This window comes from Punica granatum, chromosome 3, assembly GCF_007655135.1.
Source record: "Punica granatum isolate Tunisia-2019 chromosome 3, ASM765513v2, whole genome shotgun sequence".
NCBI classification, from domain to species: Eukaryota; Viridiplantae; Streptophyta; class Magnoliopsida; order Myrtales; family Lythraceae; genus Punica; species Punica granatum.
Window position 1 is genome coordinate 3,297,796 of NC_045129.1, and position 25,433 is coordinate 3,323,228.

The 25,433-nt window shown below is 36.1% G+C and overlaps 1 protein-coding gene across 1 annotated transcript; it reads left to right on the forward strand.

Annotated features, from left to right (window-relative positions):
* The first annotated feature begins 11,787 nt into the window (after window positions 1-11,787).
* LOC116201773 (protein DOWN-REGULATED IN DIF1 11-like) lies at window positions 11,788-12,667 on the forward strand. The gene is made up of 2 exons (XM_031533174.1): window positions 11,788-12,023; window positions 12,161-12,667. Exons 1-2 carry the CDS (start codon window positions 11,805-11,807, stop codon window positions 12,287-12,289), a joined length of 348 nt encoding a protein of 115 aa, XP_031389034.1. The 5' UTR covers window positions 11,788-11,804; the 3' UTR covers window positions 12,290-12,667.
* The last annotated feature ends 12,766 nt before the right edge of the window (window positions 12,668-25,433 follow it).

Below are 25,433 nucleotides of genomic sequence, written 5' to 3' on the forward strand. Positions count from 1 at the left end.
TCGTATGATCCAATCGGAATGAAATCTTCCACCTAGAGGGAGGACGACATGCATGGAGCGCGTGACGACAATAGTTTTCTAATTATTTCAATTTGCAGTCCTTGAGAGTTGTAACTGCTTGTTGGATGATGAATTACATTGGAAAAGTATAGCCAAACTCCAAGAATAATAAGTTTCATAGATACGTACGCATCAGATCGTTCTGTCATTGCTGATTGCCTTCACTCATTATTATTTTAATTTGGAAATTATTATGTATGATACTATTGAGCCAAAACGAGGTGATAATGTATCTTCGGTAAGGCTCAAGTACTCTTTCTGTCAAATTATGGTCTGGAAAACCGAAACTGGCATGAATCAGAAGAGGCCAGATAACGAGAATTGAAATTAAGAATGCCCGAAATGGAAATTAGAATGCTACCTGTGGAACTTACATCATGCCCAACAAATCCTACGTTGGTTGTGCAAAGGGGAATTTATATATAAGGCCCAATGACATCATAAACAACTAGTATTTTTGGGATACGAACCGTGGTCCTTACAAGTTAACATTCGTAACTTGGAATTTCAAATCTGAGATTGTTTTGTAGCTGAGTGAAGAAATAAGAAAATGGAACTTTTGTCTTCTCTGTGATAGATATTCCTAATGTTTATATGCGAAAGTGTAACAAAGAGATTCGTGATTGTTTTGGTTGGGGAAATATATTCTGTTGAGTTTAGTTGAAGAATAATATATATTGAAGGATTGGTCCTCCCATGTCCGAAAGTACAAAAAAAAAATCTTAATAAAATATGAAAGGAGAAGATTTCACCAGTTATTGGGTTAAGTTTCTGGGTTAGATAAGTGCCTAACTATTTGTAGGTTAGTCGCTAATTTTGCAAAATAAATTTACTGTTTATTAAGCACACCAGATTTTTTTTTTTTAGATCTAGAAATCTTTACTAATTGACTTTTGATATCGCTTTGCGATTCATTTTAGCTTTCCGTTTTCCTATGCAATATTTGCTTGTTCAGGATAATTCTGTTGAATCAATGCGATTGGTCAGTCTAGGTAAATGTATTTGTATGGTCGCAATATAGCCAACCCCCTCATATAGCAAGCCAGCAATGTACTTAATATTTTCGATCTGCCCCATGATTATCCTTAAGTCCAACGGATCTAACTAATGTACTTAGAGGCACGTCGAACCACTCAGGGGTAAAGTGCCCCCAATCAATGGATTTTTTTTTAAGTGTCCTTCATTAGATAGTGTTTTTCAAGCTGACTCAAATAAGATGGCAACTAACCTGGCCGACCCATCGGGCAAATGATCTCGTTGTTATACTCAGACCTGTTATTTCTAGAAAATATTTTTTCTTAAAGTTTTTATCTAGAAAATTTAGATGAAGTTTGGTATTTTGAAAATACTATACAAATTAGAATATATGCAATTTTTCCTTTTCAAATTTTGGGCCGCAAAGCGTTCCACTTCCAGATGCTTCATTTTTCTAATTTTTCAATTTTTATTTCCACTTTTTGTGTGGTGTTTTTAAACCCGGCAAGGTATCGAGTAACCCGGTTAATCAATTGGGTAATTTCGGATCACTTATTCCTTAAAAAAGTATCTTACTATTCTCTAGAGAAATTCTTATTTATTCGGGGTTTTTACCTAAAATGGCTCATGGTTTGTCCGTTTTGTCAAATCTATCATATACTTTTTTTTTGTCAAATCTATCACATGGTTTACTTTTTGCATCAAATTTATCTCGGCGTTATCTTTTCCGTCGACATCTAATGGCCGTGCTGAAGTAGCATGTGGAGAGATAGTGGGCCACACTTGCCACGTAGGCACCATGTCAGTACGGCCGTTAGATGTCGATGGAAAAGATAACGCCGAGATAGATTTGATGCAAAAAGTAAATCATGTGATAGATTTGACAAAAAAAAGCATAGGATAAATTTGACAAAACGGACAAACCATGAGCCATTTTAGGTAAATACCTCTATTTATTCCATATACAAGAGTTTCCTACTTCTTTCATTTTTATGATTACTATATACTAATAATGTCACACCATCAGAAGGTTGCCTGTCCGGTCCACGTCGAATTCAACTCCCACTTTTAGTTTTCGAAAAATAATAATGATAATAATCTTGTGATCTATGGATGCAAACCTCTAACGTTCCCAATTAAACATAACGTCACATTTTTCATCTCTATCGTATACAAGATTTTTTTTTTTCTGTTTTTTAATCGATTACTATAAGATTTCACTCTATGCATTTTTACTTTATCCTCTATATCCATTTCATCTTTTTTTAAAGAGTTAAACATAAAACCTATACTTTATTTTCTATAAAAGTAACAATTACAGTATTACTTATTTTTCATTCTCAGAGTTTTCTCCTCTATGTTATATCTTTCTATTAATTGTACACATTATTTTTTGTTATAAGTAATATCTTTCTCACTCTATAAACATAAAAAGACACAATTATGAAAATAGATTCCATGTTTAATTTCTTATTCATAAATTTATAAAATGCAAACATTTTTATTTTCTTAAACTATATCATGTTATTCTTTATTTAATATTATTGTAGACTTTCAAACCTTACATATTCGTGCATGCTTTTTAAGAATAAAACTATAGGTTTTATACTCAAGAGTCAACCCTTATTTAGCATATTTAAAGCAATAAATATGTCTATTGTTGAGTTTAAATTAAAACTCACTTTGAAAAATCAAGAAGAAAGACGTGGGCATATAAAAGGAATGAGTTTCACCAACTATAAACATTAAAATTGTAGAATTGAATCTGTGTTTATAATAAGTTTTATTCCTCTTTATTAAATTTTCATTGGGCTTATATAGACCTGGGTTTATATGCACTTAAAAATTCAAACTGGTAAGTGGTGGTATCAAAGTCTCATATAAATTCATAAATATTCTTTTATTTTTCTATGTGGTATTATAATTCCTAACACCCGTCCTCACGTGTAACGTGTGGTCTATTTCTGCCTACACGTTGTTACATGCCCTTAAATATCCGCCCCCAACAACTGACCTCGAGCCGGGCTCATCTTCTTTGCTCGAGTGAGGGGGACTAATACGAGGCGCTCTCTTGGCTGCTCTCGATATTGGGTCGGCGTAGTGTGAGCCCACGTGAGCATGCGGAAGTGGAACCCGCTCTGATACCGTATTAAATTTCAATTTGGCTTATACAGGCTTGGGTCCATTTCCATTTAAAAATTCAAACTAATAAGTGGTGGTATCCAAGTCTCATACAAACCCATGGATATTCATTCATTTTTCTAATGTGGGATTAACATCCTCAACACCCGCCCTCACATGCAACGTGTAGTCTATTTTTGCCTACACGTTGTCACGTGTCCTTAGATACTCGCCCTCGACTACTGACCTTGAGTCAGGCTTCTCTTTCCTACTCGGGCGAGGGGGGACTAGCCACGAGGCGCTCTTTTTTGCTACACTCGGGCATACTGGGCTTGGCGCGGTGTGAGTTCCCACACGGGCTCGCGGAAATTTAACCCGCTTTGATACCATGTAAAAATTCTCACTTAGGCCTATACAAACTTGAGCCCATCTGCAACCCAAAAGTTTAAACTGATGGTTACAGGACCCAAGTTTCATATAAGCTTGTGGTTTCTTTCTCAATTTTTCCATGTGTGATAACATATCTCAACACCCGCCCTCACGCGGCAATATGTGGTTCAACACGTGTCACGTGCCCTTAAACACCCATCCTTAACAACTGACAATGAGACAGACATCCTCTTCTGTGCTCGTGCAAGAGGGGACAAATATCAAACTAGTCTCGAGCTCCACACTCGGGCCTAACTAGAGGTGTACTTTTAGCTACCTCGGAACTAGATCAGGCCACTCTTTGGCCCAATTAACATGAGGCGCACTCTTGACTACCTCGAAACTAAATATGCGTGGATATCAACTGAATTGACATGATAAATTATACTAAATTTTAATAGATCGAAAAATCCTAAGCTCGAGTTTAGTGTTAAAGGAAATTCAGTAAAAAATAATTATCAAATAATGATTATGACGTTAATATATCTAGAAAGTTTTAGAAATTTGAATGAGTCTATATAAAAGGAACATATTTAAAAAATATATACAATTATACATATAATTTCGTATCCTTATGCTAGAGTACACAAAGAAAGTAGAGATTGTCGAGATATGTAGATGTTTAGATTTTATAAATAGAATTGCTGCGTCATCTAGTATGTAAAATTATTGTAGCTATATATAAAATATAGACCGGTAAAGAAGAGCAGTCATCGTATGAAAAAATCATACCACCATGTTATATTTTGAAGGTTTTTTTTTTATATATTTGATTTTTTCTATTATTTGAGTTTATATAATAAGATTAATTGAAGATAACAATGATAGTTATATTATAATAAGGAATTTATTCTTTATGAATTCATGAACACTCCAAACCCATTATCTTATGATATTATTATTGTTAAGAAATAAAAGAAATAAGAAATATTACTTTCTCGATATCGCATATATTTTTTTTAAAATTATTTAAGGCAGTTTTTGCACCGGGCAAAACGCGGGCGTAAGTATAAGAGATTGTTTTAGGATGTGACCGTGAAATTTTTCAATTTAATTCGTTCATCTTCTCGTAATTTCACCTCGCTATGGTGGTCATTCGACGAACTCTTCTAATAATATGTAACAGTCGCGCGATAATCTACAAAATTCGTTTCAATTGCTATTATTATGAATCAATCATGATGGGGAAACTAACAAGTAAGTTATTAACATATTAATTACTCCTCAAATCCGCTGGATATTCATTCCATCATCAATCATTTAGAGGCTTTCTTCATTAACGATATACAAAGATGTGTATATATACACACACATATAATTCTATTAGATAAATTAACGAGAGCTTCAAGCAACAATGGCAAAGAAGGACAATCTCCTCTCAGCAATCGTCACGTTGCTGATAATATGTGGGGCAATTTTCGTCGAGGCAAAGCCGATCCCTCCACCTTGGGTAGGGAAACATCTACCTCCCGAACCAGTGAAGGGCCTTTGGAAGTTCTTGAGGCAGTGCGGAAGGACACTGACTAATGAGTACGGGCAGATGGTATATGATTATGTTTTCTATGCTCGGGATGACATCACGAAAGACTGCTGCAATAAGCTTGTAAAGATGGGCGAGAAGTGCAACAGAGCAGCAGCTTACGGGCTCTCACGTGTCCCGAAATTTAGACCATGGAGGGGGAATATCTATGAGAGGAGTGTTGAGGCTTACAATATCTGCCTCAAGGGAAAGGGCAAGCCTCTAAAGCCCTGAGTTCATCTCGAATTGGTTGGCCATATTTTTCATGATTCCATGGGCGTAAATTGTTCTAGTGGTGGTCATTGAGGAGGCTCACATCTCACAGTTTGGAGATCGGAGAGGAGTGATTGCCTGCGACTTCGGGCAAAGGGTGATCCCAGTACTAGATTATAATATTTTATTTAATATTGAAATATATTTTAAAAATTCTGAAACTTTCAACTATATATTTGGACACTATCTAGACAAAAAGATCCTTCCCGAACCATGAATGTTGTAATCCTGTAGAGCCCAAAATGCATAGGAGAATTTAACTCCATTCCAAATTGCATGGGATAACATCGGAATCCGAAACCAAGATTTTCTTAGCGATGTAACTGCAAATAGAACAAAGAAGAACATACCTGGAAAATTCACTCCCTTTTAGCAATTCTAGAGCAAAAATATGGGAAAATATAAATAGTTGCCAAAAGATATTTAGTAACTGGCTCAAGCTTAAAGTACTCCCAAAACCTGATTGGTAAAATGACTAAAACATTTAATACTACAGATGCATGCGCAAGGAAAGAAATCCAAAGGAATAACGGTGTGTTTGTTTTAACTTAATTAAATAAGTGCTTCAGAGTTAGTTATAAGTCAGTCATAAGGGAAAGTGCATGGAAGAAACAGAAAAAGATAAGAAATGAAGTTCTAAATTACTTAATTATTAAGTAAAAAATCAATTAATGAAATAAATAAAAAAAATTTGACTTAATAAAATAAGTTATTTTTCACTTACCGGTACTCTTTGCTCCTCAGAAAACTTTTATCATCCTTGTCCTTCCTCTCCACCTCCCATATATTTCATCCCTTAACTAATTAAGTGTTTAATTTTTAAGCACTTGATTTATCAAACACCACCTAAGTCAAATGAATTAACTTAATTTGTCAAAGACGTAATTTGGATCAAAGCAAGATGCCTAATTAGCAATATAGATCTGTTGAGGACTTGTTAGAGGTGAGAACGTTCGGAAGTAAAAGCAATTTTCAATCTGAAGAGAAAGTTTCACAGCTCAGCAAATATAAATGGCAAAAATCTTGGTAACGCCTGTTTTGGCTGCCAACATTCAGTTGAATGTGTAGAGACACTTCAAAACCTCGACCAAGTAGATTCACTTTCTCCCTCTACAGTGTCCCTCCTCTTCTTTTTTTTTTAAATATTTTGCATTTTAATATTTTAATTGTTTTTATATTATATATTTTGCCAGAGTTTGCAAGTTATAGAAAAAAAAATAGAGAGAGAATTAGGATAAAAAATGGTGTGAAGAGTTTCGATGTCAATGTCTGACCTGGAATATGAATAAAATGGTGCAATAAAAAGTTAAGTTCTACAATACATTATTGAAGGATAGACACATAAAAATGGAAGCTCACTTAGTATATAGAGATAAATAATGATGATAGCGTGACCAGTAACCGTACTTTTCATGAACCATATTTTGGCAATGAAAAAAGTTTAACTGAAGGAAATATTTAAATGACAGATAGAGCAAACCTTATAATAACATCAATGACTAAATCCTAAATTTTATCACTTTTCATGCTTAATTTAGCAAAAAGGCACTACTTTGGAATTCAATTTAGCATGAGCTACCAACCTAAGATGCTTTTAAGTTTCCCTATAATTGTGCTGCATACTACACAATATATATATATATATATATATATTTGTAAAATAGAAAAAAAAGAAAGTGAAGATTCATTAGTTGATAACTAATATGTGATCAATTACGGCATCATCAAACAACAAGATAATCAAAAGTGATGGCGTGTGTCCGAGGGTAATTTATGACCAACTTGGGGTTAGATTAGTTCGATTATTTGGGACCGGTTTGGAGTCACCACTAAACGTTTTCATAGGCTGGTAAACCACATATTTAATTCATTATGGGGTCATGACACTAACTACCTAGGGATTTAATTGTTGGTCTTGAACTAGTGATCCGAATTCGGGAGTTCTATTACGATCCTATCGCTCGCAAGCAATAGTCTCGGAGGAATCGATACCACAATCCTCTAGTTCATTTCTTAACTTGTCAATTTTAAAAGTGTAAAGTCTAATTGTTTCATCCTAAGGTCAAGAGTCTTATTCGTGTATAATGTATACAAAATACGAATTACAATTTCAAGATGGGCTTCCATTCATTCTTTACAATTACCCCAATACATCCATTCATAGATCCATGTACATTCACCATTCATTCATCACATACATCACAATTGGGCCAAATGGGTCTTGTTTGGCCCAATACCATCAAATGGGCCAAGTGAATTCCTAAGACCAAAGTGGGCCTGGGGCCCATAAACCAAGATAGGCCCAAGGCTCATAGCCCAGAAAATATTCTAAGTCCAAATCCTAAGTCTAACCAAATTTTATTTCATCTTTTATCTTCTTGAAATTTTTTCCAACTTTATTAAGCCAAGTGATGTGATTAGTCGAATTAAATCCCAAGGATAAGAAAAGTCCTAATTCTCTCAAGGCTAAGATATAGCATTTTGCAAAATTAAACCTAGGACTTCTCTAAACCTGGGACGTCTCTATGTGGGTGAATTAGTGACCCAATTCCTCATATAACTAAGCGTCGAATTTACATAATTAGCCAAATTGAACTTCAATTAATCAACTAAACACCCGATTGACATTTAAACCTCAAAAAGGCATTTCGGGCCAAGGCAAAAACACGAGCAGACACAAGCAGAGATTCACTGATTCTAATTATTCAACCCATTTTAACTAACGTAATCCAATTGGAGCCAAATTCCTAGACCGCCATGAGCTTAGCCAACTAAATTAAGGCATTTTCACCCAATTAAGCATCCTAAAAAAGAACAAAATTAGAGTGTTCTTGGGAAGACCGCAGATGCAATCTCTTTGGAAGGGGTTGCACCTTAAATTGCTTAAAATTAACTCAATCTACATATATATGTATTTGAAATACTCCTAAATCACATACGACAAGAAGTCTCGGTTCTTTAAACGAGAGCCATTCACCAAGTATTTTCAAGCATTGCCGTAGCACCTCATTGATTGTCCATTTGACTTCCTTACATCAATAAATAGCCTAAGTTTATTTTTTGGATGAACAGCCCGTATTTATTTCAGTCAAGTGTTATTCCATTTTCTAATTTCAATCCCTCTGTCTATTTCTTCTTCTTTTATCTTCTTGCTCTTTGAATATTTAGATTTTTCGACTCAATTCATGACTATCAATCTAAGATAAATGCCGAAACATCTACCCCTAAAAATACATACATATATATATATATAAATGTATATAAATGTACGTGTATTACTTCAAAATATTCTGAAACTTATTGATATTTCATCTCCTCTATCATTATCCATTATTATTACCAATGGAATTCACAAATTTAATATACAAAGTACCAACGAAAAGTAAAAGTACACAAGTACTTGCGCTGCGCGCGAGCTACACAACTAGTACCAATAAAATAACAAACCTTTTCTTGGATTTAGTTGCTACTCACAGTGCACCAACAAGAAACAATTACGAGACCACGAGGTGGCATATGATAAGCAATGATTATTTAAGCAGCCACACGCATGGCAACGGTTTGTAAGAAAAACGGAACGTGTCCGTAGTTACATAAAACATGGAGGTACCCCCACAAACATTGATAAATACAATATTAATTGAGTAATTCAGAAGAAAAATTAAAGTATCTTATGAATAGGATGAAACGCACGCCCAGATGAAATTATGCCCAGTCGCCCCAGTCACACATCCAATCCGCCCAGCAATTACGGCCTGGGCTCCTATCCATGTGAAAACACAAGTCTTCACATGCAGCTTTGCATTCCTCCCAGGTCCCCTTCCCCTTGGTTTGCACCATACAACCGGGCGTACAGGTGTCCACGCACTTGCTCGCGTTGCCCGATTCAGCAAGAGCTATCAGGACCAATGCTAAGATAAAAGACGCAAGCGTTGTCTTCTTCATTGCCATTTGATTTCTTTGTTTTCTTTTTCTCTTTTTCCCTTTCTATGAAATCTGAAAGGCCAAAAACAATGACGACCTTATAAAGAGGATCAACTCTAATAAATATATCATAGGTCAGTTTCTTTTTTGGCCAAATCATAGGTCAGTTAAGATAAATAATTATGATGAGTTATGCATTCCGTTTATACTTTGATTTGCAAAAAAAAAAAATGTTTTGTTTCAATAGCCAAATTCATTGGGGTCAAAATTATGAAAGCTTTTAAAAGGAATAACAATATTAACAAACTGTCTTGCAAAGGTAAGAAAATAATTTGAAGTCATTAAAATATAGGAGCAAAACTGACATATACTTCAAATTAATAAATGGAACTTTTTTCCTTTTTTCTTTCCAAAAGATTTTTCTCTGGAATTAAGTGAAATTTCATAAATACAAATTCGAAATGACAAAAATTGGCAAACACACAGAGGACTTAGAAACAAAAATTGATCATGGGAACAATTTTTTCTTGCCGACCCGATTTCTAGTAGACATCAATCGCGTGACATGGTTTGGCATGGAGATTGGATAAGTTATGTCCTACCCTCTTTTAACCATTTGAAATTTAAAAAATAGAGAGACTCCACTAATCCGGAACATCTTGATTTCACTCTTCACATATAGAATAGGAGAAACGTCAATTTTCATATTGCAAAAGGATCGCACCATGTCCATCAGTTAGTGTAATAGCTTGAATCCATGGGCATCTCATGTGAAGGTAACTTGTTCGATCAAAGGAGCAAGTATTAAGTAAATTACATGTCTTTAATTTGAGTAAATTATACATACTCCTAATAGTTAACTTTGAAATCCTCCTACTTATCAAATCCTACTAACAAAGACTTAAATTGTAATGTGCACACATTCAAGGGCTATTTAATATATGTGAATGTTTTGAGAATTCTTTTTCCATTACAGTAGAGGCTTATAAGAGAGTTCAAGGAAATAAAAATCTATATCTATTTTTAAATAGAGGGGCATTGATGTATAGTCCCACAAGTGAGAATCAAATCCGAAACTTTTTCATTCCTAAGCAAGGGTGGATGCTACTACAATACGCCTTCTTTCTCGAGTGTTAGGAGCATTATTAGGCGCACCTTTATCGAGTGGTGGGAGGATTTTGCATTTCCGATAATATTAAGATACAATAATAAAAAAGTAAATAAATAAACATTTCATATTAACCATTTATTAAATTCAAGCTCAGAGGCAAGAAGGAAAAGAAACACAGGAGTGGCAAAGAACTCTGACCCATATCCTGGTGTTGGTAATAAAGATACGTGACTGTGCAGTTTCAAGGGGTGAACAATGGTATTTATTTCTTCTTTTTCTAGTTACAAGGGAGGTCTAGTCCTAGTGTTATAAACTAAAAATACTAATAGCTAATAAAAGGGAATGGATAGTCCCACCGAGTATCGAACCTGAAATCTATTATCAAGTGAGATTGTGCACCGATGGCGCTATACCTTCTTATGATTATTTATTTATTTATTTATTTATTTATTTTCAAGTATAAGGGAGACCCTTAATTTCTTTTTTTTTCCTCAAAAATAAAGACGTGTAGGAAATTTAATTGCAAGATTAATTCATTCGTTATGCAAATCTTTTTCAATATACGTATAAGCATCATATTGGGCATGTCTGAACAATACACGTTTAAATAAAGTAGGATAAACCACCTAACTTCATTGTCACATTCATGCACGCCATGGCCACATGCAGTGCTGTCATTCTCGATGGTTCTCAACATTTGCTTTTCGAGTGACTGAATATATAAGTATCAACATCTTTGTATACTCTCCTCAATGATGCACACAGCGGACTTGAATTTCTCCTCATGGTATAAAGCACCGTCTAATCTCTGACTCGATGGGAAATTTAAAATCCACTGCAGAGAGGATACAAGGATGTTGCTAATTGCATATTGAATAACTATTGTCGTTCAAAAAGCGAATGAAAAGGAATGACTGCATTCCATGCGGCCATGGCGGGTGACTATGAAGATATGATGCGGTTTATCCTAATTTATTTATAATTGTATCGTACACATATGCACTATATGAGTGCAATTGGCCGAGATACTCGTTTTTGTTTTTATTCTGGAAATGAAGACGCCTAGAAAAAGATAACTAAACCGGAAGCTAAGACGTACGTTGCAATATGATAATTACTAATATAGCATGCTTCCAATAAAAAGTTACATGAGTAATTCTTACTTTCAATTAATGATAAACCGTTACATATCTTCATTGATCAGCTAAACCTGTTTCCATTAATTTATATTCAATCATTGCAAGTCGGATCCTAATCTGCACACCTATATAAATACCAAGTGATAGTTCTATCAAGACAAATAACAAAGTTTCATAACTTTATTAGAATAGAGTCATCCAATAAAGCGAAAGAGTGAGAAGCCATGGATCGTTAAAGGGGTTTTGCTCTCTGATGATCCTCCTCATCATCAATATAGTTGCACTGTCCACCAACCTCAATCCTGTGGCTGCACAAGTTGACGTCAAGACATGTGCAGATGGAACAATGACCAAACAATGTGGAGAGTCCATCCGTTTGAGGGTGGCTATGAACGTAGGGCCGCCACCAACCAAAGATTGCTGCGCAGAACTTGTAAAGGTCGGGAAGCCCTGCCACGATGCATACGTGCAGGTATGTACGACAATTTTCTATTCTCATACTTCTCTATTTCCCTTTGATTACAAACTAGCAATGAATAAGTTTCAGGAAAACACATCTCCTTTTGTGGATGAAGTTTCACAATTAAACATTATCTCTCTCATTATTAGGAACGTCATCTTAAGGTCCATGATTTTGTGGGATCCGCTGAAGATTTACTTAAGAGAAGCGACCAAGTTTGGACTCAATGCGTTAACTCCATTCATCCTCCCGCTCAGGCTCCTGCACATTTCGACTGATCATATGATTGGGCCATGACAAATGGAGTCTTATATTGGAGGAAGTACGGTATACACGGGGTGATGACATTTTGCTTTCAAAAAATTCGTATGGGGCAATTCAATTGTGGTACTCCTTCAGTTGTAATCGCTTGTTGGATGATATATTTGGACTGGGAAGTTAAGTCATAGCCCAGCCAATAAAAGATTTAGTGTTGGATATCAGACTCGCTCTCCCGCAGAAGTTCATTGCTTTCACTAAATTTTTTTTCTTTCATATAATATATATAATATATATGGAAATCGATGCGATATATGACATTATATATTGAGCCAGAACAGGAATACAATTGTACATCTGTTGGGCTGCATCTCAAAGCATAATACTTCCATTTGGTTCATCGGTTCACGTGGAAACAGAATCGGAACTGATATTGGAATTGGATTTGAAATCGAAATTGGTGGAATTAGTAAACTGTTTCATCATGCACTTCACTATCAATACAACCTCCAGCAAAACAGAAATCATCGTACACCAGGATAGAACAGAGCAATTCAACTATGAAATCGGGGAATTAATTAATTACAGCTACAAGATGATTAAAATAACAGAACATTCATTTCCTCTCGCTTGCATACATAACATCTGCAGGCAGGTATTAATTTGATTGTCTCGTCTTTAGAGCTGCCCATGAATGATTCAGACGAACAATGAGCAGCTCTTATTCACTCACTTGTGACTTTGTGACTCTGTAATCAGCATGGTTCTGTTCAGCATCGTTGGAGTCGCATGTGCCGAGCTTCTCCTCTATGTCAGCTGCCTAGATGTCAACAGGATGTCATTCCAATTAACCGGCGCGAGGCAAAAGAATACTCCGAACAGTAGCCAAGCTAAGTTCAGCCGATGCCGCCAGTTAGATAAATTTTTAAATAAAAATGGGCCTAATTCGGACTCGAGCCCATATACAACCTAAAGGCTTAAGTCAATGGATTGTTAGGTCTTTATCTTATATTAACGACCTAAATTTTCTTTGTTTGACCGGTGTGGGACAATTGTCCTCACACACCTCACTTTTTCTCCGACACCGCCACCGCCCAGGCTAAGCATCCCAGGCCACGTTCCACGATTCCTCACCGCGGAAGACCGGCCAGGGGAGGATTGTGAATGAAAAGTGTTGGAGAAGGAAAATAAATAAATAAAGAAATGAAAGAGAAAAAAGATGTATGGAGAACGTGATAGAGCGCTGATGAGAGAGAGGCCCGACAGTAGTATAGATTTATAGATATACATGTATACAATTAATGTCCACCATATGTTTGAACTTATCGAATTCTCTTTTTTTGGTAAACTACTTAATTATCTGAAAGCCATCAAGAGCGATATATCTCCGAGCGTACATGTACTTTTGCCTGCTTTCCTTGTCAGAAGTTGGCAAATATTCAAACACCAATTAACTGCTGACAGCTGCTATGTCGGGGACAGCGAAGTTATCGGGAGAATGAGTGACTGCCTCGAAATGATGAGACGCCCATTTATGCAGCTACAAGGAGAAAACGCCCTGATCTGTAAAAACGCAAATGCTCATGATAATGAGAATTGAGATATGGCAAGTCGAATACTTATTCAAAAGAAGAAGAATAGCATGTGTTAGTTAAATAGTATTCACATGATGACAACTTAACCATTGGGTCAAAAGCTTGAGTTGAGAATCATCATTCTAGAGAAGACAACAATCCCGCATAAAAATACATATACAAATATAATTTTCATTGAACCGGCTTAAAATAAGATAATTTATGATTCAATGAGAACTGATTTTTACATAGATGAGAAGATTATTTTTTTACTCTTTTACCAATCCGTCAAAGAAACCGCTGCAAAAAGGGGAAGATCATTGATATTTTTCAGCTGGGGTTCTCTTATTCATTAAAGTAAACGATGAAATGTTCACAAAAAAAAAAAAGTAAACAATGAAGATTGCCGAATAAGTTTATATTTTCTATTTTGAAGCCAACAACATAACTGAACCTTATTATTCGTACGTTCAAAACAACTTGACTAATTGAAAGTTCTTTCCTATAAAGATTTACAGCCATACGTCGGTATTAACCTGTTATTTTCTTTTTCCATCTAAACAGCGTGATCAACGGACATGCGAGAGAGAAAATCTTCCTACCAGTTGTAGCAATCTATAAAATTATTTTGAATAAAAACCCCCAAATTTCTCCTCAAGGACCGATGGATAACAGAAGCCAATCTATCATTAACCATCATCTGACAAAAACAAGTGATCAATGTTTATTTATTTACAGTTAATATTGTTGTTGAATCATATGTGTGCATATATAGGTTACAAAGAATTATCACTACGCGATAAACTTTCGGAGAATGGGAAAAAACGTAAGGGTTGAACCAGTCTCCCCTTCACCACCAATGGAACTCCTATCAGGAGATCCAACTGTAATCGGCATAGTTTCGTTCACAGCACGGAATTTTATCGGTTTTCATACTGCAGCACAAATTCAAATAATTTCACGATACAATACAATTTTTTTTTCACTGCACAGCACGCCGTCGACATTCCATAAAAAATTGAACGGAATGCAAATGTAGCAACTTTTATGGGATAGTTTTATAGATATGAAAACTTCAGGGACTTAAAACCGATTAAATAAAATTATAGACAATTAAAAGGAAAAAAAGGGGAAGGGCTAAGATCGGATCGAAAAAAAGGTGGGGGCGCCCCCACCGGCCACTCACTCCCGATTGGGGTCGCAGGCCTTCTCTGAGTCGGCTGGTGACCCCAATCAGGGGTGGGCCGGCGGGGTTGCCCCCAATCACCACCACCCCGATTTGGGGATCGCAGCAGCTGGGATGCCCCAATTTGGGGGCATGATGTTTGGTTGATTGCTCAACTCGTGTGGTGATAGTTTTCAAAGGCTTGTATTTCAATGGACAATGATGCTCTTAAGAGTGCAATTGACCGAGATACTCGGATGCGTGCATCTCTACTGTGGTATGTATGATAAATTGGCAAATCTTCGAATGATCAAGGCAATCACTTCTCCGATTCTTACATTCATTTAATGATAAAACCGTTACATATATCTTCATTGATCATATAAACCTGTTTCCATATAATTATTCCAGTCATTTCAAGTCCTACTCTGCATGCCTATAAATACCAAGTTATATATTGGAAGAGTCATCCAATAAAGTGAAAGATCGAGAAGCCATGAGATCAATAAATGAGTTTTGCTTTCTGATGATCCTCCTCATCATCAATATTGTTGCACTGTCCACCGATTTCAATCTCGTGGCTGCACAACTAATGCAGCGTACAACGCGAGTAACCGTCACAGATCCGTTAATTCGCGCACGAATACCGGAGTTACGACCTTCTATACCTGTTGATTATACGAATACTAGGAAATAGGCATCAAACTCGAATCGATCCGTGATTGGACAAAGCACAAAAGCTCTGAATTTTATTGATAATCCAAAAGACGACTCATTCAGCCCTAGGGCTTACACAAAACTTAAATAGGCTTTCATAAAACTTAAATTGAATAAAAAGAATTAAACTTTCCTAAAATTGCAAAAATACCCTAATTAACATAAATTGCTTGTTTGAGGCCCTAAACAATGGAATTTGCCTTAAATATCGAAAAATCACAGCGAAGTGAGTTTTGCTCCGGAGGCCATTTCCTTCAAAATAGAGTCATCAGAATCTAATTTTCTCCAAGTACCGACTTGCCAGATCTTCTTCCGCATCAACAACCCGACATCAGGACATGTGCAAATGGAATAATGACCAAAGAATGCGGGTTCCTTGGGTCAGAGGGTGGTTTATAACACTGGGTTGCCATGGACCAATGAATGTTGTGCCGAGCTTGTCAAGGTCGGGAAGCCTTGCCACGATGCATTCGTGCAGGTATGTACATTTTCTTTTTCCTTTCATATTTCTCTATTTCCCTTCGATTACAAACAAGCGGTGAATAAGTTTCAGCACAACACCCTGTCCCCTTTTTTTTTTTTGGGTGGGGGTGGTTGCCAAGGAGAGTCAATGATCCCAATACAACAAAATAAAAATTCTAGTAATAGTTAATAATGGGGCACGGAGAGGTTCATCATGAGAATTGAACTTGCAACCTTTTGGTTGATAAATAAGGATGTACAGCACTACGCTATTTCCTATTTCTCGGAAAACACCCTCTCTTGTTATGGATGTTGTTTCATAATTAAACATTGTCTCTCTTTATTAGGAACGTCATCTTAAGGTCCATGATTTTGTGGGGTCCGTAGCCGATTTGCGTAAGAGGCCCGACCAAGTTTGTATTCAATGTGTTAAATCCGTTCTCGCTGTCTCTGAGGCTCGTGGTCATTTCGATTGATCATATAATCGAGCCATGACGAATGGAACCATATGATCATCCGTTAATGGACGAAGTAAGAAATACTTAGAGTGATTGCATTTTGCATTCAAAATTTATTCTGGCTCATACAATATTGCAATTCGATTGTAGTACTCCTTGAATTGTAAGCGCTTGTTGGATGATATATTGGACTGGAAAGTTAAGTCATATAGAAGATTTTGAGTTATACATCAGAATCGTTCTCCACGCAGTGCATTGCTTTCACTAATTTATTTTTCAATGTGAAATATCTAATGTATATGGAAATCGATATGACATGACGTTATTTATTGAATCTATTTGGCGTTATCTCAAAGCATAATACTCCCGCATGGTTCATCGGGTCACAAGGAAACATAATTGGAATTGGACTTGAAACTGAAAATGGCAGAATTGGTGGAACAAGGACCCGGCCCAATTGTTTTCGTATTTAAATTTTTTAACCATGCTTTTGAGGTTAAGAAAAATCAGTAACATGCATTAGCAAATCTACTTTTTCTTTATTCTTGACTTGGGGCTAAAGTCCGATTGCATTAGACGATAAAATTGAACAATACAAAGGCGAGGCATGACAGCCCCTACGAGATCCTAGGAAAAGCAAAAGTTGAATCCTTATATTAGGACTCTCAGACATCCTATGGACGCCGATGGACATTGCAAGTGCAAAATTTGCTAACCTATTTGCACACATTTCTTTCTTGATAGACATATTGAACCCCTATGGTCCACCCCGATTAAGTAAGGCTCGTATGTCCCTCACCTCATGATGGCCCCTTTACATCCCGCTTCCCCTTGGTAGTCTCGTAGTGATAGGGCTACGATCTCTGCCCTAGATCCCATGCCAACTGGAGTCCTATCTTGACCATATTCCCGATTAGCAAGTCAAATTTCAAAACCAGGATTATCCCAACGATATTCCTGATTTTCACATCAAAATTGTGACGGGTTCAGCAATTTTTGACAAATCAGATTCTATAACTAAATTTTTTTAAAAAAATTATCAAGAAGTATTATGTCTCAAGCTTAATCGTAATAAATTAAGCTTAACCATTTCCTTAATCCAAACAAGCTCAGATATAAAGATATCGAAGCATAGAGCTTGGATTAAAGTGAACTACCTCTGTGAAAATTCTTCTTTGATCATTACGGATAAAAAATTCTTTAATGTGTAGTTACAAACCCTCTACATTACGCAGCACAGAACAGATGTCAGTCGTCTCTCATTTTCTTATCTATGTTTTAAGCAACATATATAGATTGATTGAGTGCTCGCACTGAAGTCCATTTTGTTAAACTACATGATATATTGATCTATGCACTAGCCCAAGAAACCATTTAATGAATCCTCAAACAAGCGGAAGGAGGAATTGCTTATCTTAATTCGGGAGGATATTCGACAGTTGGAGTAGATCGGAGCAGCCATTGAAGAAATGCTCTTGCTGTGAATTAAATGGATTCATCTCCCCGACTAACACCATGATGGTGAATTCCTTCAATTCTCAACAATTGATGCATAACAGGGGAGGTGTAAGGATGGCAGCTTAAGAAATCTGTTCAAATCTTCCTTTCTTTGCCTCCGACTTCTACGAAAGAAATAATCAACCTGCTCGAAGGAACAATCAAGATGAGAGTTGTAATGAACGTCGTTTAAATAAAGATATCTCCTTTGCTACATATATAGATGAAAAGAAAACAAAAACTCCTCATCTTTTGTTGTTTATTCTACCAAAAAGAAAATATTCGTTGTAAACGTTACATAATAAGATAAACGGGAAAACATCATATCAAAACCTGTTTAAACTTTGATTATCAACTGAATCATAGTTTAACATATTTTAGATTGGTTTAATAACATTTAGGCCATCCGTGTGGTTTTCTTGTATAGGATTGTTGAATGATCTGGAAAGGACGGGTTTTAACTCAAACTTTCGACCCGATTGGTGAGTTATCATCCTTTAATTAGTACCATTTCAATAGTGTTATAGATGTTGTTCTTCTCCTTATCGACAACTATTCAACATGCCATTTCTTTGCATCACAAGCAATGCATTACATTGATACTCGGGTTGCCACCGATGCCACAGTAGTGGCTCACATTTTCAATCAAAGTCAACGAAGTTGCTCACTGATTCTGAAGTTAGAATGAGATTGTTGAGAGGACTTGTTTAGAACCTTTTCCGGGCTCGTATGTTTAGAGTTGTGTATATGTCTTAAATAACATAATCGATAATGACTGGATATTTCCATTTCATAATTTTTTATGAATATAAATATTATTTAGTTTTATCAACGGAGTGGTTTAGTATATGATTCAGTTTTATCGACGGAGAGGTTTAATATATAATTTAGTTTTAACAACGGAGTTGTTTAGTTATTGGTTTAAATAGCTTAATAAAATCCATGATAGATTTGTGCACTATTTAATTAGTTATTATTTATAATTGCATCGTTTGACCCATTTCCTCCTGTCGATATTATCAAATATAGTCAATAGGAATGCATACAAGAATTCAAAACGATTTTATTTTCCTGTGCTTTTTGACTATACTATTTCAAATTGGATTAATTTCAAAATTACATTCTAAAATGGGTTACGTGTGACCTACTCTATAAAAATGGGTTAATTTAAAAATAAGTCTATATGCTTTACTATCTTTAATATGGCCAAAAATGAATGTTAGGAATTAAAGCATATACTACTTTCTCTTGAACTCATCGGCACCTGAACCCGCGGACACATGATAAATCTTATTACCTGGTAGTTTTTACTTTTTTTGTCGGGTTAATTCCGGTAGCTGAAGCTTATCCCCTCTCTGGTAGCCTCATCGATGCAGCTAAGCCACCTAAAACTTCCGACATGATGGCAAAAACAAGCTGCTGAGAGTGTTGGATCTTATGAAAAACTCGGCACTTCTGAGAGCTGGCTAACCGGGTTGTCAACATTGCGAAGCTGCTGAGTTTTCAGGTGCACACCTCCTATATATGTCTAACACAGAGGGTGCGAACCCAATTTATCTGGCTATATTGAACAAATGGGAAGGTGCTGCAAGAGCAATATTATCAATTTGTAGATCTAAGGAAGATTTTCAGGGTCCATACGATCAATCTGCAACTGTCCATGCTTTGGTCACTCAAGATTTTGAGCTGCTGACCTTTGTGCTTTTTAGAAACATCCCCTTCTTTGGCCATTATGAACGACAGATTTAGCTGCACTTGCCACAATCAGTCATGGATGGTTGCTCAACTCCTCAAGCACAACCAGGCCTGACGTACACCCAAATATATATATATATATATATATATATATATATTCCAAGATGTGAGCCCGCTAAAGATCCGGGACCTACGCTACACCTCCATTTAATAATGACAGATTTCTCGATTCACTTCCATTAGTAGAAACAACTTCCAGTCAACTATTGAGTGAATAATTAGGAGTGGTTGCTGCAAATCAACGCGTGCTTCAGATTCTTTCAGATCAGCTCCTTTTGCAATTTCTTCGATACATAGAGAACATATCCTATCTTTCGATGCATGCTGAACAAGAGATTTCCTGGCAGTACAGTCCTCCTTGGTTTGTAGTGGTTCCATATTTTGGATCAGTTGGTAAGAGAAAGAGATCAATTTGTGTTTAATTGCCCTTGCAATGGAAGGCCAATCGATCCTGGAATCAATTGGTCTTGTGCTTTCTTTAATGCGGATATGCGTTTGATAATAGAGGGACTAAATGAACTAGAGGGACTAAATGAACCGTGAAAATAGAGCATGGACTTCATACTGCAACAGAGACTAGTAGGGCAACCTTTTTCCGATTTCATAACAAAACTGACACAAAGATAAGCAATCATCCTGGAGAATCGTTCCAATTTTGATTTGATTTTCTTTTTTTTTTTTTCTTTTGGATGAATGTTTTGATGTTCTTATTGTTAATATAGATTAATTCTTCCCCCTCCGTTTTCAACTATATAAACCCCCACCTTCATCTCTTCCTTGTTTTCAACTACAATGTGCCACCTTCACAACAAGAATAATGTCTTATAGAGACGGAATGGGGTTGTCTATATTTTTTAGACGGACCCGTTGAGACAAACTTTTCCGTCTCTATATCGTATAGAGACAGAGTTTTCCGCCTCAATTGTGGTCCCTGTAAGGCTGAATTCATGTAGTGTACTTCAATGAATATTACAACATCTACTTATAATTTGATCAGTGTTCTCTCACATAGTTGTCACTTGGGTTGAATACATCATTGTTTTCATGCTCTAGCTGTCCCGAGGTCATCTTCTTATGCATCAAAAAATGGCTTCTTTATAATAACCTGGAGGGAACTTCAAGGACATGGGCATGGGCATGCTCTGTGCAGTGTGCCAAGAATTTGAGTTGAAAACCGCGGCATCCTCAGACACTATACCGGTCAGTGGTGGAAGAGTGATTATTGCACGAAAAGATCATCTCCAGAAGAAAATCAATAGTATGAGAACAACCTAGCTAATTGGGCAAAAAAGGCGCGTAACTCTGAGTATATCCTCATCTGTTTACATATTTAACTTCAAATTAGTTATGTCCAAAATAATTTTCTGTAGAATATTGGTTCTAGCAGGATGGATCTACTTGGTATATATGTATTTTTCAAGATTGGAAAGAAAGATTTCGTTTTGAATCCTCATATCAGTTTCAATTGGTATCACAGTTCCGTTGATTCCGTAGAATACCGGAACTACAACCTTCAATTTCCTATTGATTCTTCGAATACCTAGAAAATCGGCATCCAACTCGAATTGAATCCGAAAATGGGCGTAAAAGCACAGTACCTCTAAACTTTATTAAAAAATAACAAATATTTAGCCCTAGGGCTTACATCGCTTAAATAGGATTAAAAACGCCTAAATTACACGAAAGAAATAAACTTTTCCTAAAATTGCAAAAACGCTCAAATAACATAAAAATGCCCGTTTGAGGCCCTAAAGGATAGAATTCGACATAAATCTCGTATTTTCACAACTGAAGGCGGTGAGTTGTGCCCCGAATGCTGTTTCCCTCGAGACAGGGTCGTCAGAACATGTTTTTCTCGATGTACCGAATTACCACATCTTTTGTTGCATCAAAATCATAAAACAAGATTTTTCTTCTCTTATTAATCAGATACAAAATTCATCGAAATTCATCGAAATGATTAGTGCAAATCACTAATTGATTAATAATCAAATTCAAGACTTTAACCAAACGGAGAAACTTGCCAAAACCAGCAAAAATATCAAGAGGGCAGAAGATCAATAGCAGAAGACGATATCAATTAAAATGATCAGTTTCCTTCTTTTTATTCTTCTATCAGACTCGAGTTTCAATGTCAATTGTAAGGGCAAGCATCCAACCCACTCAAGGGTTGCCTATAGACTTCTTAATGATCACCATATTACACCGAAGAAAGCAAGACAAGAAGGAATACCGCAAAAATGCAAACTGAGAGTCAGCTTCTCTTACTACTTCAATAAATCACCTGATAGTCCCAATGTGTAGATACAAAGCCTCTACATTATGCAGCACAGAACAAATGTCAGTCATCTCTCATTTTCTTATCTATGTTTTAAGCAACATATATAGATTGATCGATTGCTCGCGCTGAAGTCCATTTTGTTAAACTACATGATATATTGGTCTAAGCACTAGCACAAGAAATCATTCAATGAATCCTCAAAAAAGCGGAAGGAGGAGTTGCTTATCTGAATTCGGATGGATATTCGACAATTGGAGCAGATCGGAGCAGCCATTGAAGAAATCTGTTCAAATATTCCTTTTTTCGCCTCCGACTTCTATGAAAGAAATAATCAATCTGCTCAAAGGAACAATCAGGATGAGAGTTGTAATGATCATCGTTTAAATAAAGATATCTCCTTTACTGCATATATAGATGAAAAGAAAACAAAGACTACTCATCTTCTGTTGTTTATTCTACCAAAAAGAAAATCTTCGTTGTAAACGTTACATTATATGAAATTTCCCCTGAAGAATACCAATGATCTTCCTTTCTTTGCAGTGGTTCCTTCGATGGATCGGTTGGAGATAAACGGGAAAACATCATATCAAAACCTGTCTAACGTTTGATTATCAGTTGGAGAAGTTTAATGTGTAATTTAGTTTTATCAACGGAGTTGTTTAGTTATTGGTTTAAATAGCTTAATAAAATCCATTATAGATTTGTGCACTTTTTAATTAGTTCTTACTTATGATTGCATCGTTTGACCCATTTCCTCCTGTCGATATTATCAAATATAGTCAATAGGAATGCATACAAGAATTCAAAAAGATTTTATTTTCCTGTGCTTTTTTTACTACACCATCACAAATTGGATTAATTTCGAAATTACATTCTTAAATGGGTTAAGTGTGAGCTACTCTATAAAAATGGGTTAATTTAAAAATAATTCTATATGCTTTACTATATTTAGTATAGCCAAAAATGAATGTTAGAAATTAAAGCATATACTATTTTCTTTTGAAGTTATTAGTACCTGAACCCGTGGACACATGATAAATCTTATTACCTGGTAATTTTTATATTTTTGTCGGGTTAATTCCGGTAGCTAAAGCTTATCCCCTCTCTGGTAGCCTCATTGATGCAGCTAAGCCGGCTAAAACTTCCGACATGATGCAAAGACAAGCTGCTGAGAGCATTCGATCTTATGAAAAACTCGGAACTTCAGAGAGTTGGCCAACCGGGGCGTCAACATTGCGAAGCTGCTGAATTTTCAGGGTACACACCTCCTATATATGTCTAACAAAGAGGGTTAGAGCCCAATTTATCTGGCTATATTGAACAAATGGGAAGGTGCTTCAAGAGCAATATTATCTACGGAAGATTTTTGGGGTCCATACGATCAATCTGCAACCATCCATGCTTTGGCCACTCAAGATTCTGAGCTGCTGACCTTTGTGTTTTTTAGAAACATCCCCTTCTTTGGCCATTATGAACGACAGATTTAGCTGCACTTGCCACAATCGGTCATGGATGGTTGCTCAACTCCTCAAGCACAACCAGGCCTGACTTCTGACCATAGTCGAGATGGTTTGCTCGAGATGGTTTGCTATCGTTACGTATAGGCACGACCAAAGGATCTGCCGCTGCTATAAATGATCTCCTATCGAAGAGAGTTCAAAGGGAACCAGAGTTTTCTATTGATCTCAAAGACGGTGTCGCTTATTTTAGCAAACTCTATTTTAGTCATGATGCAGACTTCTCCTGAGTTCCTTCCTCGATCTCCTCTGTATAAAGAACAATTAAAATGATGTGTCTTCTTTTTTAAGCTCTTCAGTTATGAAATCAAAGGATTTAAACAATTTGGATCCTCACACCATGCATGTTCATTGGGCTTTTGCATACCCAGTGACGTACACCCAAAAAAAAAAATTCCAAGATGCGAGCCCACTAAAAAACCGAGACGTACACTACACCTCCATTTAATAATGACAGAGGTTTCGATTCACTTCCATTAGTAGAAACAACTTCCAGTCAACTATTGAGTGAATAATTAGGAGTGGTTGCTGCAAATCAACGCGTGCTTCATATTCTAACTGATGAGCTCCTTTTGCAATTTCTTCAATATATAGAGAACATATCCCGTCTTTCGATGCATGCTGAACAAGAGATTTCCTGGCAGAACAGTCCTCCTTGGTTTGTAGTGGTTCCATATTTTGGATCAGTTGGTAAGAGAAAGAACTGTGAAAATAGAGCACGAGCTTCATACTGCAACAGAGAATAGTAGGGCGACTTTTTTTCCGATTTCATAACAAAACTGACACAAAGATAAACAATCATCCTGGAGAATCGTTTGAATTTTGATTTGATTTTCATTTTATCTTTTTTTCCTTTTGGATGAATGTTTTGATGTTCTAATTGTTAATATAGATTAATTCTTCCCCCTACGTCTTCAACTATACAAACCCCCCACCTTCATCTCTTCTTTGTTTTCAACTACAATGTTCCACCTTCACTACAGGAATAGAGTCTTATAGGGACGGGATTTTGAAACGGAATGGAGTTGTCTATATTTTTGAGACGGACCCGTTGAGATGAACTTTTCTGTCTCTATATCATGTAGAGACGGAGTTTTCCGTCTCAATTGCTGTCCCTATAAGACGAAATTCGTGTAGTGTACTTCAATGAATATTACAACATCTACTTATAATTTGGTTGGTGTTTTCTCACACAGTTGTCACTTGGGTATTTTCATGCTCTAGTTGTCCCGAGGTCATCATAATTTTCACGTGTCTGTTTCATTCTAAATATAGAGTTCAAGAAGCAATTTTCTAATTAGCTGCTCAGGCTTTTCAGTTTTTACTGTATAAATGTTATCATGGTTCTTTTTTATTTTTATTTTTCTTTTTTATTTATTGATCAGTATCAATGATTGTTGTTGGATAAGTTTACTATAAACAATTCTATTGATCAATGAAATTACAACCACTTATAAGAAATATAAATACGAAAATAGACAGGGTCCCTGTTCCACCAATTCTGCCAATTTCGGTTTCAAATCCAATTCCAATAACCAAATGGGAGCACTAATTTTATGCTTTGAGATAAAGCACAATAGATATACAATTATATCGCTGTTCTGGCCCAATATATACTGTCATATATAATATCGATTTCCATATGTATTATATATTATATTGAAAAAATAAATTAATTAGGGAGAGCAATGAACTGTGTTGGAGAACGTACTCTATATCTTTTATTGGTTGGGCTATG

Bases quoted from the DNA above. Each gene is read 5' to 3' on its own strand.
- LOC116201773 (XM_031533174.1), top strand. From the start codon at position 11,805: ATGATCCTCCTCATCATCAATATAGTTGCACTGTCCACCAACCTCAAT. The intron at 12,024-12,160 runs GTATGTACGACA...TCTCATTATTAG, and splicing joins GCCACGATGCATACGTGCAG to GAACGTCATCTTAAGGTCCA.